The sequence below is a fragment of the Trichoderma breve genome (genome assembly GCF_028502605.1).
Source record: "Trichoderma breve strain T069 chromosome 7 map unlocalized scaffold00008, whole genome shotgun sequence".
In the NCBI taxonomy this organism is placed as follows: domain Eukaryota; kingdom Fungi; phylum Ascomycota; class Sordariomycetes; order Hypocreales; family Hypocreaceae; genus Trichoderma; species Trichoderma breve.
Window position 1 is genome coordinate 339,111 of NW_026611594.1, and position 18,174 is coordinate 357,284.

The 18,174-nt window shown below is 46.0% G+C and overlaps 6 protein-coding genes across 6 annotated transcripts; 2 read left to right on the plus strand and 4 right to left on the minus strand.

The window, feature by feature from the left end:
• Positions 1-1,528: 1,528 nt before the first annotated feature.
• T069G_11219 (ankyrin repeats (3 copies) domain-containing protein) lies at positions 1,529-5,794 on the plus strand (the record flags this gene model as incomplete). The annotated part of the gene is made up of 6 exons (XM_056178424.1): positions 1,529-1,687; positions 1,747-2,100; positions 2,999-3,131; positions 3,213-4,742; positions 4,803-4,940; positions 5,034-5,794. The coding sequence occupies 6 exons, from the start codon at positions 1,529-1,531 to the stop codon at positions 5,792-5,794; spliced, it is 3,075 nt and encodes a 1,024-aa protein (XP_056023298.1).
• A 303-nt stretch (positions 5,795-6,097) lies between these two features.
• T069G_11220 (uncharacterized protein) lies at positions 6,098-7,414 on the minus strand (the record flags this gene model as incomplete). The annotated part of the gene is made up of 1 exon (XM_056178425.1): positions 6,098-7,414. The coding sequence occupies one exon, from the start codon at positions 7,412-7,414 to the stop codon at positions 6,098-6,100; it is 1,317 nt and encodes a 438-aa protein (XP_056023299.1).
• Positions 7,415-9,933: 2,519 nt separating this feature from the next.
• On the minus strand, positions 9,934-10,585 carry T069G_11221 (interferon-induced 6-16 family domain-containing protein; the record flags this gene model as incomplete). The annotated part of the gene is made up of 2 exons (XM_056178426.1): positions 9,934-10,040; positions 10,096-10,585. The coding sequence occupies 2 exons, from the start codon at positions 10,583-10,585 to the stop codon at positions 9,934-9,936; spliced, it is 597 nt and encodes a 198-aa protein (XP_056023300.1).
• A 1,200-nt stretch (positions 10,586-11,785) lies between these two features.
• On the minus strand, positions 11,786-12,574 carry T069G_11222 (alpha/beta hydrolase fold domain-containing protein; the record flags this gene model as incomplete). Its single annotated transcript, XM_056178427.1, has 1 exon — positions 11,786-12,574. The coding sequence occupies one exon, from the start codon at positions 12,572-12,574 to the stop codon at positions 11,786-11,788; it is 789 nt and encodes a 262-aa protein (XP_056023301.1).
• A 1,519-nt stretch (positions 12,575-14,093) lies between these two features.
• Positions 14,094-15,854, plus strand: T069G_11223 (FAD binding domain-containing protein; the record flags this gene model as incomplete). Its single annotated transcript, XM_056178428.1, has 6 exons — positions 14,094-14,132; positions 14,191-14,623; positions 14,686-14,747; positions 14,808-15,238; positions 15,304-15,509; positions 15,571-15,854. 6 exons carry the CDS (start codon positions 14,094-14,096, stop codon positions 15,852-15,854), a joined length of 1,455 nt encoding a protein of 484 aa, XP_056023302.1.
• Positions 15,855-16,091: 237 nt separating this feature from the next.
• T069G_11224 (major facilitator superfamily domain-containing protein) lies at positions 16,092-17,887 on the minus strand (the record flags this gene model as incomplete). The annotated part of the gene is made up of 4 exons (XM_056178429.1): positions 16,092-16,418; positions 16,499-16,721; positions 16,781-17,014; positions 17,070-17,887. The coding sequence occupies 4 exons, from the start codon at positions 17,885-17,887 to the stop codon at positions 16,092-16,094; spliced, it is 1,602 nt and encodes a 533-aa protein (XP_056023303.1).
• Positions 17,888-18,174: the final 287 nt, after the last annotated feature.

Consider the following 18,174-nt stretch of genomic DNA (forward strand, 5'->3'; position numbering starts at 1 on the left):
ACTCTACCAAACCCATTTTGCCATAACACAGATCATTTTCAGTTTTCAGAAACCTAATATCCGGCTGTCGTCTCCTGTTCCAATCGTTTTAGGAAAGTGCCCATCTTGGCGCTATTATAGTGTTACAAATCACCTATTTGTAAGAAACCCACATCATCAAGAGGATGCCTCTCCACCGTCATCTCTGGTGATGCATGAGCAAGCCTAGCTGTTTTAGAAGCGCTATTGGTAATCAGCCAACGCGATAATCATCGAATCAAGATCAAAGAAACGCTAGACCCGGCCGAATACCAGCTGTTTCTGTTCTTGCTTATTAATTACATGCCGCCCTGTAATCCCTCTTCCGTACTACTTCAAATAGGATTGCCTGATTAAAGGCAATCTTAATGATTGCATATACATTTTTAGATCGATTATTTTTACGACGAAGTGAGAACATCATAATACTGAAAAGGGTTGTAAACGTACCATAGGCACGTTGAATTATGTGCTTGTCAAGATCGAGGAGCTGAAGCGGTCCCTATTGTCCAATCACCCAGCCTTCAAATCAATAAGATCATAAAACGCGACTGTATATCCTTACTTCGACATACATACATCCGAGGTAAATGCGATGAATACTATTGAAGAAGATTGTTTTAGGTAGTTCATGGGTTTAGTATGGATATATTTGAACAATGATTGGTTCAGAAAATCGGTGAGAAACAAAGAATACAAACAATTAAGCAACCATAGGTGAAAAAAAAGAGTATTGGATAGTAGAGAAAATCGCAAGAAATGAACAAAGGCGTCCTAATCATAGAATTGAATACTCTAAAAGTCATCCCGTAGCCGAGCAGTTTTGTACCTGATGTTGAAAGGAAGGCATTATACATTTCCAAGATTAGCCACTGCTTCTTGGAGTTCAGTGAACTTGATATTTTAAATTTACATCATTGTCACTAGGGTTAGAAGTATTACTTAGATTCATGACACTCTCAATGAACATTGCTTCTCGGGTAGACTACAGTTGAACATTTTTGAAGTACAGCGAGCTGTTAAACTGCGTTAAACCTCCGAAGTAGGGACTTCAGTCTGGTACTAATATTTGGATCAACTATAGATCCGCTAGTAAAATTCAAGATTGAACGAAAATTTGATCCAAAGGCTGATGTGGTCTTCTGGTGGACCAATTTTCTCAGTCTATTGAACAATGACGCTCTTAGAGAATTCTCGTTTCCAATCAATATGACACCTGTTAGCTGGGGTGCATCATACTATCAAGTGCCGTTGCGGTGCCGGGTTTTGAACGAATGATTTCTTTAGCATCATTGTTTTATGTGAACATGATTCTAAACTACCAAACAGCCTCTTCATAATGAAGATGTTTTGCATATAAATACCATCCAAACCATCAGAGCGCAGTACAACAACACCAACGCTACGACTTTTGGCCGTAAATCTACTGTACCTCTCGAGCGACGATCAATACCAGCATCTCTTATTTATCCATACTCCATAATCTATTCAACCACTTCATTAAATCACAATGAATGCCCACGAAGCCAGACCCGATTATTACGACATACTCAAAGTACCAGTATGGGCAGAGACCGATGAGATCCGGACGAGCTATAAACGCCTCGCCTTAGCGCATCATCCGGACAAAGATCCAAACAATCCCAACGCCACTGCCTTTTTCCAATCTGTAAGTCCTTATCAGCTGCAATTTGAAAAGAGTTATGCTGACTTTTTGTGTGGCTGAAGATCCAGGCTGCCCACTCTACCCTGACTGATCCTGCACAGCGCTCGGCTTACGATCGTGAGGTATATATGGATCTAGACTTTGCGCTACACAGGTTCCGCGAGAGGAAAAAAGAAATCAAGGAACACTTGCGCATTAACATCCAGAATGAGGTGGCTCGCCATAGGGTTATAGAATATGAGAAGCGAACGGAGAGCCCATCGTGCCCTTCGGCTCGCCGAATTAAACACGAAGCGGCTTCCAAAAAATTTAAAGACGTGATCGTCATGCAGGAAAACCAGCTAGCAAGTCTCAAAGCAGAGATAAACAAGATGAAGGTTACCATGAATGCGATGCTGGCAAGAGGGTACAAGCCGGTAAGTAAGTAACCGCTGAGGCAGAAGCTCAACGATACGGGACTTAGCAGAGACACAGAGAGCAAGGGGAGGAGCGGTTCCTTGAACAACGAGAGCAGGTCAGTAAAACCGATGAGAGAGGAAGCTAGAGACGCCGAAAAGGGTTATTTTACGGAAAACGAGAGAGCAATCCAAATTGACCAGAGCGCAATCTGTTATGGGAAACCAAAGGTAGGCAAGCTGAAGGAAGAGGAGAATGGGAAATTGAGAAGCCGACCAATAGAGGAGCGACGTTTTGCCTTTCGTTATCTAGGCTTTTTTAGTTGCGTGTATTGGGTGCTTTACAATTGTTTGAGAATAATGTTCATTAATATTACATTGCAAATCGTGCAAACCTCTACATACATGCTCTCTGCTATACTCGTGGCGGAAGGTTGGTTTCCATGTGCCATCACAGCCTTGCAATTTAAGAGTTTAAGAACCAGTAATAGATGCATCGCGACTGGAGCTCTATGACAACTGGTTCTAGTTACTTACTATGAGAGCTTAGTCATTTTTGCTTCGTGCCAGATCATCTACTCCAAGACGCGAGCACGATTAGGCTCCAATCTCACATCATACCAACAATATAAACCATAGGACCAGCCTTTAGAGATTGTTTCTTTGAGAGCGCTATGAAAAAAGACCAAAAGGCGCTTATCGCAATTTTCTTTACACCATAATCTTTTTTGGGTTCTCCGTTGCATGCTTATCGTCAGTTATAAGACTTGACGGTAATACCGCGATTTTCTGTCATACCCCGCCCTGCTTTTGCAGCCCGCAGGCCATTTTCATTGCTCCTAGCCGTGATATCTATATAATGGAAGAAACTCGTACGATCAGTTCAAATACTTTTGGGAATGAGAATTATATCATTCAGGGCAATGTGAACTACAATCACTACGCCAGCACCAACGCAGAAACCCCGCCAGGGCAAGTGGACAACGTTCTAAAATGCCTCTATAAATCGCCATACAAAGACCGAAAAGACCGAAATCCCCGGCGAGTGCAGGGCACGTGTGACTGGTTTGTGTCGCACGAACACTTTCGGACTTGGAACAAGAGCAGCTCGTCAAGTATGCTTTGGGTGTCAGCTGATCCTGGATGCGGAAAGTCGGTGTTGGTAAGACACTTGATCGACTCTGTTGTTCAGACTACGACGTCCAGAACCGTGTGCTATTTCTTCTTTAAGGATGACTTTCCAGACCAGAAGAATGTGGCCAGCGCTCTCTGCTGCATACTTCGTCAGATATTTATGCAAAAACCGTCCTTGCTATCTGAGGCAATTTTGAAAAGGTTCAATACTGGTGGAGAAACATTCAACGCTTCATTCAGCGAACTTTGGCAGACCTTTCTTCAGGTAGTGGAGGACGAGAATGCAGGCGAAATTGTCTGTCTTCTCGACGCAATCGACGAGTGTGAAGATCACAGTGACCAGGGAAGGTCTCAGCTTCTCAAAGCGCTATGCGCGCTGTACGGCACTGAAAGGAGCTTTAATATCAAGTTCCTCATCACCAGTCGGCCTTACGTTGAAATCCATCGCGGTCTTCAGCCTCTAGATATTCCGGGGTTACCGGTAATCCACTTGAGCGGAGAAAGCGAAGATGAGATGAAGAAGATCTCTCAAGAGATTAACGTCTATATCGGCGCCAGAGTTCAAGATATAGGGCGGAGACTGCAGCTGACACAAAACGAATGCAGTCTTCTGTTGCAAAGGCTTATGCATATCCCTAATAGGACCTATTTGTGGGTATACCTTACTCTGGATTTGATCGAGAGTAGCATTAATGTCACCGAGAAGATGATACTTGAGGCTACTTCGAACGTACCTAAAACAATCGACGAGGCCTATGAAAGAATACTTTCTAGAAGCTCCAATACTAGGCAAGCTAGGATAATATTGCATATTATTGTAGCAGCTGCACGACCCTTAACTGTCAAGGAAATGAATTTTGCGCTGGCGTCTAGTGAAACCCGCCAGCCGCACCCTGATATGGATCTTGTGCCTGATGATCGTTTCCGCGAAAACCTACGGAATATCTGTGGTCTCTGTATCGTCATCGTTGACTCAAAGGTTTATCTACTTCACCAGACTGTGAAGGAATTCTTAGTCAAAAGGAATATGACAAAAACCTTGCAGAGTGAATCTGATGACTATGAATGGAAGTATTCAATACAGCCACAAGAATCTCACATTATTCTCGCCAAAATTTGCATTTGGCATTTACTCGCGGGATCACAGCTCTTGTACGAATCAACGTCGCATGCGTGGAGAGATACTTTTCTTGACTACTCCGCAAAATATTGGGTTTCACACTTCCGTGAGATGGATAGTGAAGCACAGTCAATGTTGACAAAGTCAATCCTGACAATCTGCGACGAGGATTCGTTTTGCTGCAAGACGTGGTTTGCTGTTCATTGGTCCACCATGCAGACAAACTGCCCTCGAGGATTCACTACCCTTATGATAGCATCCTATTTTGGACTTCATTTTGCAGTTCAGAGTCTGCTAGATATGGACGTCGACTTGGACGCCCAAGATAAGACATACGAACGGTCGGCGCTCTGCTGGGCCGTAAGGAATGGCTTTTGGATGGTTGCTGAACTGCTCATTAGTGGCCCTCGTAAAAAGCTAGGGGTCTTCAAATTACCACTCAGGAAGGGAGCTAAGATCGACTTACAAGACGAGTATGGGCGAACCCCATTGACATATGCCATTTGGAATGGGGATGTCGCTCTTGTCAAGTTGCTATTGAAAGCGGGTGCAAACGTGCACTTGAAGGACACACTTGACAAAACACCATTATTCTACGCCTTTTGCAGTTCAGATCACGAAATAGTTGATCTATTTGTCAAGAAGCAAAGGCCGGTTGATGTTGAGAATGATATTAACACACTACTGTTCTCTGCCCTAGACAATGGACATGAAGAAGTTGTGATGCAATTGATCAAGACAGGTAGAGCCAACCTCGAAGCCCGGAACAACTTGGACGAAACGATTCTAATATCCGCTATTCGCGCATATCATAAGGCAATAGTGAAGATGTTGCTCGAGGCGGGGGCAAACCCGAATGCTAAGGACCGCTATCGCGATCCAGCCTTATTTGTGGCTATATATAGTCAAAAGGCAGCAGTCGATTCCTTACTTAGCACGGGAGAAGATTCGAATGCTCAGACAAACGCTGGCTTCTCGCCCTTGATACACGCCTCTATCATTGGCCATACGGCAATAGCGAAATTTCTACTTGATGCCCGAGCAGATATAAATGCCCAGACAGATGCTGGGGCATCAGCATTACTGTATGCGTCTTTCATGGGCCATGAGGAAATAGTGAAACTGCTACTTGAGGCCGGAGCAGACGCAAAGAGTCAGGCAGACGCTGGCGCCTTAGCTTTAATGCTTGCATTTAATGGCCATTATTTCTATGGTACAGCCATGAAGCTACTCCTTGATGCAAAGGTGGACACACGCTCTGAGCCTTACTGGCAATTTCCAGAAGTATTCTTCAAGAATCTTAACCGGGGGGGGCATAGAAGCATAGTAAAAATGTTGCTGGAGGCGGGAGCATACAAAAACATGCAAACCCCCGACGATATCCCGCCTTTTGGCGGACAACACCGGGATTCAATGATGGACTACTTGCTCAGAATAAGAGCGGACTCACAAACGATCTAATTGATCACAAAGATTATGTAAATAGAGACTGCTAAAGAGGCCAGACGAAATTGGTAAACGCACCGTTGAAGGTGGCGAGGCTGGCCAACGACAAATTCTGGTCTCGTGGCATGCCACCTTCAAGGGACAAAACACCCTGGGTAATCATATGTAACGAAATGGCTACACGAATATGAGAGAATTGCGAACTACCATTATCTATATGCAAACTTAAAAGGGTATCAATGCCTAAGTATCCTCCCAAAATTTTGATGCACGATTCACTTCGGCCTTTCCATACAATTTAGATCCTGAAAGTGAAAGTCACACTGTCTGCTCCTCACTCTTGCGGCGCAATTCCTCTTTAAAATCTCTTCGAAATTCTCGAGCATCATGTCGTACTTTTGTGCCTGCGTCACGCGCTTTGTCTTTCAGGTCCACAAAGCGAGAACCGAATGGGCGTTTAGAATCGCCGTCCGGCTGTAGCTTTGACCCCCGAGGTCGCAGAAGATATGTCTTGACCGAATCACCGACTGAGAAGAGGCGCTTCACTTTCCTTGCCAATTTTACCCCTGCAGACAATTTCTGAGACTGGGTTTCATGCGAGGCAATGGAAACAACAGTGGAAACAAAACTTTTGTTGACTTCCTGTATCTCTGAAAGCCCATTGCTAGTATTGGGACGAGATATTTCCTCTGGCTCGTCGGTAATTTGAGCTAAAGGTGTTAGTATGGTGTCAATTGACATGTCGGCTGTGGTCTTAGTCTCCTCGTGGCTTTCTTTGGGCCCACGCATAAGCTCACCCAGCCGTGTCACTGAGAAGTCGCACATCTGTTTGACAACACGATCATATGCTTCTGGTGATAATTTGTACTCCCCACCGTGCAGCGTGTATGCGGGCATCTGGAGAAACTCTTCGACGTGCATCACCGTCTCGCGTACTGTTTCCCTTGGTGCAATGAACCACTCTCTATGTCCCCCTTGGCAATTGAAGCATTCTAAAACACGAATGTTGACATGCCGGAGTATGACTTGCGCAATCCGCTCAGCCTGGGGAGCACCGATGAATCTTTCGGTCTCATAAATAATCTTCGTGTTGATTCCATAACAGTTGTTCGGTTGGTGTAATCTCTCCTCAGCGCTCTTACTCGACCACCCAATCTTAAATAGTGAAGGGTTTTCCTGATGTTCGAGGATGTATACGACGCCCTCTTTCATTTTCTCCAGCGTGGGATGGCAACAGATCACTTGGAATACCGGCGAGTGGTCTCGTATCGATCCACTGCGTTGAATACCAGTAATCCCAAGCCCTTTAATGACATTGTCGTCTCTTTCATGACTCTCTTCTCTCTCTGAAATGGTAGTGTTTAGGCCAGTAGATGTCTCGGCCTCATCCTCTTGTCTGATAGCGGGAACGATCATGTTGTCTCTAAGAGTCTCTTCCTTAACAACAACCTCTTCAACAATCTCTTGCTCAACAACCTCTTGGACAACAGCAGCAACCTCTTCATAAACATTGTCTTCAACGATAATGTCACCCTCAACAATAGCTTCGGTAACGGATTCTTCCTCAGCAACATCCTCAATGTTAAACCGGGAGAGTGTCCCATTACGCTGAGGAGTATTGGGGAGAGAGCTCATGAAGGTTGTGTTGCTGCTGACAGAACGAGACTCTGCAATGCTGTCGACAAAAGAGCTGCCATCATCTGATGTCGCACTAGCCGATGAAGGTACGAATCGCGTAGGCACTGAGGGTACAAGTTGTAGTGCGGCCGCAGTTATTGGCTGTATAGTGGATGTGCTGATGGATTGTACCGATGGTGTACTCAAGGTCGATGTAACTCTTTGCCGTGTAATCGGCGTTGGACGTGGTCTTGAGGTGGATTTATTGGCTATCCGCTCTCTCTTCCACTCGGCAAATGCATCAAGGGCTCTTTGGCGATGCCACCTCTTACAATGCGAGTAGGTGATGAATGTTTCCATCTTATCGTAGAAACTCTCAGTATCAGGAAATTCTGACATCTCGCGGAATTCAGGCAGCAGACTGTGAACGTGCCATCGCTCCTCCCGTCTGCACGGAGGGTTTCTGCACCTCCCGCCATCAACTCTCTTTGCTCGACAGGTTTCGAAATCGGAGTCTTGAGGGTTCGGACATACATCGGTATATCGCTGTATAACCGCAAGCTCCTGGAAGACAGGATTTTGCCTCAGATTTCTAGAAGACATTTTTGGTTTGATGTTGTAGAAGCTATTTTCTTGATGATTGTCTTTTGATAGAAAGGTAAATCTATTTCATTCCTTCGATTTGATGAAAATCACCAACTATTAATGCCTGAGTGAGTGAGGCTGTGAAGGTGGATGAGGCGCTTGACGAAACTGTCGTTATGCATGTTGGTTCTTCTTTTCTGCAACATGATCACGAGCCCTGTCTCTCGGCGGGCAGAATTGATAGAAGATGGGCTGTTTTTGCAACCAACATGCATATCTTCGAAATCACTAATCGAATTAGGCAGCTCATTTTTCGACAGCTGAAAGTAGAACATGCAATCCATGCCACCCTTGAATCCCGGGGGAACGGATGCCCCGTATTCAAAGCGGCAACCCATTGGTGATTAGTGGCCTGAATACAGCATAGCTGGCTGTCTGTCAACTGTGAAGTAGGAAGAAGTTTTAAACTAAATGATCAACATCGCGCACTTATTAGGTGCTATGCCATAGTTACCGCCTAGGAATTCGATTCCTTTTGTTCTGTAGAGAGCATCATACAATGTACGCGATACTAGGTATCTTCGTCATTGCCCTGCTCAATAGATTGTGATGATCTCTGGATCTCCCCACGGGGAGTGGATATGTAATTTCCAACCCTGACTCGTCCGCGTGCGATGCCGTCCCCGTCGTTCTCTGTGCCACTCGAAACATCAAGCAGCTCTCATGATTGTGCTTCAAAGCCACGTATTTCTTAGAGCTATGATGGAAAGACAAAACAACCGCAGGCCTTCACATGCCCCCCCAGGCTGTATCTTCGGCCGCAGCCAACAAGACCGCCAAACGTTACAGAAAGCCAGTTCTTCGTGCTCTGTGAGAAATGCTGTTGGCCGTGCAGTTCGAGCTGAGCCCCCGCGAAGAGAAGACCCACGCAAGATGCAACACGCTACTGCGCATCAGCCACGCGGATGCCATGGATTATCCAGACCAGGCATGTCGTATCTTCAATAGGCGGCTTCGGCTAACAGGCAGTGTAGGATGCTATTTTTCGATCGGTCGCGACGGGCCATAACCGCGGCCGCATTAGTGTACACCCACTCTCTCTCGAGATCCATCAAGGCCAGTAATTGGGTCAGCGCTTAGATGATGCGATTGCCTGAGAATGAGCGATAATTGGTCTATTGTAGTAGTATTTGGAGCTCCTCCCCGCTCCTTTTCAGGTGTCGGAAGCAACGGGCCTCTGGATGACAATCCAGGAGGGAATATGCAGCTGCGTTCGTGCGAGGGGCTCACGGAGTTTGGGCCATCATAACCTACACCTCCATTCTACTTCTCAAAAGTCAGGCCATGTCACAGGCATCTTACAATGAATCCGCACCTGGGCTTCCTGATATTGTAGATGAAGATTGATACCACGCGAAACCTCATGTAAATTTAAAGTACCAAATCCTCCATAGTTCCAGTCTTGATGAAAATTTGGTTCGGATCTTTGTTTTGCAATAAGTCGAGTAACAGTATGCGGAGTAAATCTTATTAAATAAATACTGTTAGCTATAGTCATTTCACAGCGACATCTAGTATACATAGGAGAATATAAATCGAGGAAACATTTTTAAGGTTATCCTCAGCCATTAAAGCTAGTTGAGGTAGGTCGGTTGTGTACAGATATTAGGGCACTCCATACTGACAAATAAAAGGATCATTATCACAGAGGAACTTGCTAGGTCTTATGTCGCTAAGGATGAGGAAGTCGAATGTTCAAATATGATGTTCAGTAGTATAGATGAGTGACGTGAGTACAGAGACTCTAATCAATATGACACCTAAGCGGAAGATGAAAAGTGTGCACACATATTAATAATTTTGCGTTTGTGCTATAAAAGCAGAAGCACATGATATACCGCCATGCTATTTCGCGAAATAAAAGAAAGGGTTCATCGTATCGAATTTGAATGCTACTGAACCTTCGCCCAAGTCATGCCTAATCTCTGGAAGAAGGAAAAAAGCGATTCTGCTGGAACGTATCCTCCGTATGTCTTTTGCCACCAAGAGGCAAAAGAACCTGGTTAGATGAATAAGTTAGGAATCTACTCAATCCGATGGACCATAGAACTCACCAGCAGTCGGCCCAAGTTCGCCGAAACCTAAAAGCTCCAGGGCTACCGGCATCAATCGCACTAGGACTCCAAACGCAAGGAGGGAGAGCAACACTGTGGCTGCAATCTCGACGGGATGTTCCTTAACGTATTCAAATAAGTCGCTGAACGTTATTTCAGCAGCCTTGCTTGCTTGGTCGTAGGCTTCAGCCATAGCCGGGCCCATCTTCTCGCGGCCATCCCTCAGCACCTCCTCCAATTTCTTCAGGATGTTTTTGGCAAGCCATTCAGACCATCCAGTGGCGAAGACGGCGTCATCAAGTTTCGCCGACAGCAGTGGTCCGGACTTCTCTGCAGCGAGGAGAATGTCGATGATATTTTCGGCGGTTTCCTCAACGGTGCGATGGATTGGAGGATAAGGCGATGGCTTCTCGGTGATCACGCCGTAGGTGTGATGCGGCGAAAGAGCTGGCGCGCGGTCATTATCGCATAGACAGCACAAGAAATTCATATTGCCTTGATTTAACAACTCTAAAAGTTTAGATGATATAGAAGTAGAGTGATTGAAGGAGAGAAAGGCCAAATTCGTGGGTTGATGAATTGCATTGGAAGAAGAATTAGGCAGCCTCATGGCCTTTATTTACTTAGCCGATGCGGCTGTGTGCATGCACGTGCCTGCGAGGCAGTAACTTTACCATCATTGATTCAATCAAAAACGCCTTGACTGGCGCTATTGCGAGCTGATGCAAGGGAATTCTGTCGGTCGCATTGAAGGCCAGTGGTCAATATGTGGGAGGCCTACAAAGGCTGGAATGTGGCTGACTTTGGAGACTTGGGGGAGCGACCCAACGAACAGCGAAGAGGGGAACCAAAATACTTTGACAGCATGAAAGAAGCCAAGTCTCTGGAGCCTGTTGCTTGGGATACTGATTCAATTGCGAGCTGATTTTTAGTTTTACTCAAACTCTGGAGACGATGGTTGGTGATTTTCGTTCCAAAATTGTAGGTACACACAACTGCTCACCACGACCACCATACATGCATGTCGCGTCCTCCACCAAGGTTGCGAGCCACCATTAGGAGGACTGCCACCGCATCCGGCGATCCATCTTGCCAACTGGTTGTTAATAATCATTGCTGAGTTGGTGGGTTATTTCACATGCCACCGTTTCAAAGTGTAGTCTCTGAGTATAGTTGATCTTTCGGAGTCCTCAGTCTTACGGTAATTGTCTTGATGCGCTGGGTCCCGTTGTAAAACAAGCCACCCATAAAGACTGAATCTCTTCAATGAATGAGCTAAATGACTGTGAGAAAGATGAGATCAATGGAGATGCAGCCAGAGACGGTATGGGTGACCGCGGAATTGCGAGTCATATATCTATCGCGTTCAATGGATCGGCAGTGTTACACCTGGTACAATAGTACTAAATGTACGCATCAAGCGGCCTCCTGCAGCTCATACTTTGTTTTAACTCTGATTTGCAGAGAGAGTCAAGTACTATGAGGTCATGATGCTGAATGAACATCATGCAGCACTCAGTTCGAGCGCAGGAGCCTGGAACTTAGACTTGACTTCCACCAAGCTGTTGAAGCAAGTTCCTACCCTGTTTTGTTTCTGGAGTTTATATCTACACGTCTAATTGTACATAGTATATCTGAAGTAGTTCTGTGCTCAGGCCCAGCAATGTCTATTACACAGGAATAAGTCTCACTATTCTGCCTTCTTCACATTGGCGAGAATCGCATCCACCATCTGTTGACGAGCTCGATGTGGTATCTCATGCCCGCAGTCTTCGATAATGACAAGCGTTGCCCCTTTAACATCATCTCTTAGAGCCTCGGCGTGCTTAAGTGGGAAAATCTGGTCCTTTGCGGCGTGAATGACAACTGTCGGACATCGGATCTGTTTGAGTAACTCGCGCGGCCACCTCACACCCGACGCATCAGAGTGGTTATACTTGGTCCACATAGTCCCGCTCTCTTTCTCGCGGTAATATGTAATCTCAGACTCCCTTCTCGATTCAGCTTTTTCCTCCTCCGTTGGCGGCTGAGTTGCGAGAGCAAGGCCAAGTCGCATATATGATTGGATCCAACCTTCGTCATCGTCCCGGTCATCTGGAATCTCATACGCTTCGGCTAACAGCCACTGCCCCTCCAGGTGTACCCGAGGCAGGTTATCACTAGGGATCTGTTGGCGCCCAACTGGGCTCGTGAGCACAAGAGCTAGACTTCTAACGACATCCGGCAAGCGACTAGCTGTTTGCCACGCAAGAGTTCCACCCAAACTAGTGCCAACGAGGTGCACGTTTGTGAGTTTGAGATGCTTAATGAGCCCTACGATGTCCTCGACCATGTCGTCTAGCGTATATACCGGTGTTCCGTCTGATGGCTTGGTAAAAGAGGTTGACCGGCCTGTATCTCGATGATCAAATCGAATAATGAAATGTGGATGATCTGGAGGACTAAGGAGCCCAATAATCCAATCCGTCTTCTGTGTCATGGCACAACTGTGCCCTGAGATGAGAAGTATGGCCGTATCCGATGGGTTGCCAAATACCTGATAGCAGATCCGGCACCCGGACGGAAGTGATGTGAAAAGTTCTTCAGACATTTTCTCAAGATGTTCTCTTTGAACGGAGAATTTGCTATGGTTGGTGATTACTTTGGAAATAGAGTCGCTCTGGTTGAAGTTGTGTTTGTTTACCAACGCGACCAGCCATTTCGAATGGAAGCCAATCACATGACGGCTAATTAGAAGTGACTAAGTGACTTTCTTGCGAAGGATTAGAAGAATTGCGGGGCTTGAGATATCGCAATGCTATCATCAAGGATATGATGTTGGTTGTGTTGATCCTGCGCTTTCGTATTGCATTATAGGCAAATTCTGGTAAGACCCTCGGATTTCTCCCAATATCCAGCCTTCGATATCTCTCTGCATATTGTCACTAACCTTCGTTCTATCTGAAAATAGACTATCCTTATTTATGGAAAACGCCTGCACCCTCTATTAAAAGCAACGGCGATTATTTTAGATCGGACCGAGCAGGATGAGCTACACGTACGAGGTTCACTGACTGGTCGTTAGCGCCCAAGCAGTCGGTGAAAGTGATATAAATCACCCGGGCTTTTTTGTAGGGCAACCCAATAAGTTCGCGAATCAACATCTTCAAGTTGGCATGTTTCATCAAACGTGTCAAATCGGCGCAAAGAATAGGACTTCCGAAGATATTCACCGGAAGGATCTGAAAGAATTCACCGGAAGGATCCGAAAGACGTCTGTGCCGTGCTCCACTGAGCTTATCTCCAGATTTGCATTCACGCATTGTGGAAAATCTTCAGCCTCTGCAAATATCTTCCGATATATCCGAAGGAAGGAATAACTGAACTAACGCCTGCAGGTCTGCTTAATCCTTTTATTCCACGTGTAATCTTGCCAGTGGTCCTCGGCGAAGATCTAAGATCCAATCTTCGACACCCACGTTGTAACGGTGGTTCTCGACTCGGGCTATCCTCATCATCTGGTTCCAATGGAACCACATGCTCTCAGCTTTCTTGGATTCAGGCTATGAATTGGATCAAGTCAAAGATCAGCCCCTTATGTCACGATCTTGATTAGAGATGAAATGCAACATCTTCCTATTCTATCGAGCGGCCAATTAGCGCACAAAGCCGCTGACAGTTCAGCATCGATTGTATATTCAAAGAACAGGACGTCATCAGCAATTGGTATTTAACTAAAGTCTTTTTAGGCTTAGGACTTTGCTCGATAATCACTATTGCCGAATGAGGTCTATGCTGTCTTACAGCGTCTTGTTATGCGGTAAACTGGGAAATGCTGAGGTCAGATAAAGAGGGGACATAACAACGACACCGGCCTATTTACATACAATATATGGCGTACCGTTACTTCTTCTTCTTCTTCAAACAAATTCTCTGCAACTTGATCTAAATCGGCTTTCTTTTCAGCCTACAGTTTTTATTTTACTGTTTTCCTCATTGCTGGCTTTTTGCACCAAAGAATGTCTTCTGCAGCCACCATAAACGCTAGCGGAAAAGCTGTAAGCTCACGGTCTATTTTCCACCACTGCAGACTGCAATTGAGCCTAACAATTATAGGCTCTCATACTTCGTGAAAAGCTGGGCGCTGATAAGGTCATCCTGCCAGATGACGCTCTCCCAGATGTAGGCCAATTTGACACAACCTTTTATTTCATTGCACAGGCTGCGCAGATCGTCCCTGTATGCCGTGTTCTCCCAGTCAACGCTGCGGACGTCGCGGCAATCCTTAATATTGTCCGGGAGACCGGGGCTACTTTTGCAATTAAGTCTGGAGGTCATAACTCATACGCTTCTGGGACCAATGCGGAGAATGGAATCACTATCGACCTGAGTCGTTTTAAAGACATCACCATCTCGGATGATCGCAAGTCTGTCACCGTTGGTGCTGGCTGCAGGTTCGGCGAAATTTACGACAAGCTAGAGGCACATGGACTTGGGTGCGTTGGTGGCCGAATTTCTAGTGTCGGGGTTAGTGGACTTACTATGGGAGGTATGAATATATTTGAAAGCAAATATGCATTCACTGCCCGGTGGCTGACCTTGACCCAATAGGTGGCATTTCTTTCTTCTCGTCCGAAAGAGGGCTTGCTTGTGACAATGTCATAAGTTACGAGGTAAGTCTTGCATCCACCATCCCTCAGCTGCCTTTGTCGATCACTTACAGTTTCTTGAAGCTCGTTCTTGCCAATGGCCAAATTCTAAATGTCAGTGAAAAGTCGCATCCTGACCTTTTCTGGGGCATGAGAGGAGCCGGTATCACTCTTGGTATCGTCACTCATATGGAGCTGAGAACCTTTAATTTTGGACAAATATGGGGTGGTGCCAGTGTATTCTCCCATGAAAACAAGGCTGCAGTTTTCGATGCATTCAATAAGTTTGTACACGATGGCTCAGATCCTAGTACGGAAGCTTTTATGCTATCTACCGATGCCGCAAAGGATGGTAATAGCGTATACGCTGTCATCACGTCTCACAGCAATCCGCAATCCGACACCGCGGTCTTTGACGATATTAAAAGTCTAACCCCTCTTGCCTCAACCACTCAAATTCGAAGCTTGAAAAATCTTTGTGACGAGATGGATAGTCAAAATGAGCCAGGTTTCAGGTATTTGCGTCTTGGGTGATCAAAATAAGGAGATTAATGTGCTACAAGCTGACTACGTCTCACAGATTCCGGACCTCTTCATTGTCTGTGAAATTTAATCTATCAACGCTGGAACAGATTGATGCCTTTCATAAAGAATCTGTGGCTCTCCTAAAGGATTGCGATGGTTTCGTGCCCTCCATATTATACCAACCATTGGTCGGTTCTATGCTTCCAAAGGACGCGATTGGCAATGCGTTGGGAATCAAACCGGAAGACACACCTTTAATAAGTACGCCAGAAATGCAACATTCTACCAGTAGATGAGAGTTTACTGACACAAAATTGAATAGTTATAGCAATTCTTTGGAGGTGGACAGACGTTCAACATGATAAGATGATCTTCGACGTTGCCGATCAGTTTGTGGACAAAGTTGAGAAGGCCGCTCGGGCTCAGGGCACGTTCCACCGCTACCAATATCTCAACTATGCAGCCAGACACCAGGATGTATACGGTAGTTATGGGGAGGAGAACATAAAGCGCCTTCTAGAGATCAAAACAAAGTATGATCCTGAAGATTTGATGTCGACACTGCGTCCAGGTATCATCCAGTTGTCGGGCTCGCAGAAGGCATGATGTTTTGGAGAAGGATGGTGTCTTTGGATCATGCATTGTTCGATAGACGGCTACTTGGCAGATGAAGCAAAAAAAAAACTTTTCGTCCCTTCTACATGATGTGTAATAATGTTTATGATTGGGTATAAAAAGTGTAATTGTATGAATCTCCGCCACGCTACACAAAATAAGCCCTGTCACCGAACTACCCTTATATACCTCTAGTGTTATGTTACTTTCCAAGCCTGTTGTAAAAGCTCAGTCTCGCTTCACTCCCAATTGTTTGACCATCCTTAATCCGAGCACACTTAGAACACAAACTAAAGCCATGGCGGCAAACATAGTCCAGAAGACGGCTCGATATCCAACCATGAGGGCACTAGGCGAGGCTTTGTCGGCGTCAAGAGATGCATTGGTTACGGAGGCAGCGATGAGTGAGGTGACTGTGAGGCCAATGGCGGTTCCAAGCTGTGCGCAAGTGTTGAAAACGGCTCCGCTCAAAGCCTGCATGTGTGTTGGGAAAACGTCTGACACGACGAGAAGGCCAACTGTGAAGAGGATATCGCAACTCAATGGAGCCAGAATCTACATGAAGTTAGAGACAGATCGTTTTCCCATAAGATGTTCCAAGCAATAGACGGTATTCTTGACGAGTAATCACTCACCTGGGCAAAGAAAGCATCGTACCAATATGGCCAGCTGGGTTTGATCAGGGCCATAAGAAGAGGCGCAACTGTGCTAAGAGTGGAGGAGATGAGTACAGACCACATGACAGGCATACGGTTTACAAAGATCCCGGTCGATATGTTGGTTAGTGCTCCAGAAATAAGAGACGGAAGAATCTGGAGTGAAGCATGCAGCGCCGATTGAATCTGTACTTGCTGGAAGCTGATGAAAAGGTCAATTCGTAGCCCTGCGAGGACTGTTGCTAGTGACCGATGACTTACAGCAGACTGCTATACAATTCCATGCAGTTACAAACAGCCGTGGTGAGTAGTACCATCAGGCAACAACTGGTGAACACCCAGTTTCTCCATAGAGAGTTGGGGATAAGCGCATTGCGCTGGTGCTTTTCCTGGTATTGCATCCATCCTATAAATACTAAGATAAAGATAGCACTAATTACTAGAAGAATAATGGTAGACGCCTTGTGAATACTGTGGATGTCGGCAGACAAGATTCTGAAGCCCTGAATTAGCTACGCCGAGGAATAGTAAACCGGAGAGAGATCCGTACGCTAGAACATAAGACAGCATCGCCAAACTTGCAGTCCCAACGAATGCACCGATGATGTCAACCTCTTTCAGAATTCTAGACCAAACCGATGTTCTTGGACGAACAACGACTTTTGGCAACGTCCAAACACCGACCAAGAATAATGCGAAAGTGGTGGCTGCGGCAAGGTAAAATGCCGCCCTCCAGCCGGTGCTATCAGCAAAAACGCCGCCAAGGACGAGCCCAAGAGAGAATCCGATCGGACCAGCGAAGCCCAAGCATGCAAAGCCTAGGTTGCGCGGCCTTCCTTCCTCCAAGTTGGTCGAGATAATGGAGACAGACGAAGGAACAATGATGGCGTTTGTGATACCCTGCAAGGCACGAAACGCAATCAATTGGCCACCGGTTTGGGCTAAACCGCAGGCCATCGCTGAGACGGCAGCAGCGAAGGCCCCGATCAAGCTCATAGTTTTGGTGCCTATCACGTCGGTGATAGAACCAGCCAGTAACAGACACGAACCTGCAGTCAGGTAGAAGACGGAGGTAGGCCAGACAAGAAGTCCCTCGTCGATATGCAAGGACGCCGCCATGGCTGGTAGGCCGACAACGACAACACCATTGCAGAAGCTGCTGAAGAGATTCAAGCCCAAGAGCTGAGCAACAACAAAACTAGCTCGAGCTTTCGAGTGGATGATGAGCGTTTCGCCGTCCTCTGCTGGTATGGCGGACGAAGAGTCTCCCGACGGATCATGCAATGCTTCAACTGGTGCCGATGCAGGGAGGCCACTGACAGGCTGGAGCTCTACCGATTGTAATTTCGTAAGTACTTGTGTTGCCATTTTGCAAATATGTACCACAGGATCGATGTGATTTATTCGAGTTTCTGAGGTTGTGAAAATGTGAGTCAACAATTCCTGGGCGCTGTCGGCCCTAGCAGGCTAGATCCATGTCGTCTTGCAACCGGCTAATTACTCATGATTGTTGGTTCCATGTTATCAATTGTGACTACGTGTGGATGCACTCATGCAAGAATATGCGGTTGGTCAGCTTGCCTTGGGCAGCCACTGAGTATTTTGCTGGGTATGCCAACACTTTGGACTCTTCTATCTATTAACTTAATCTACGC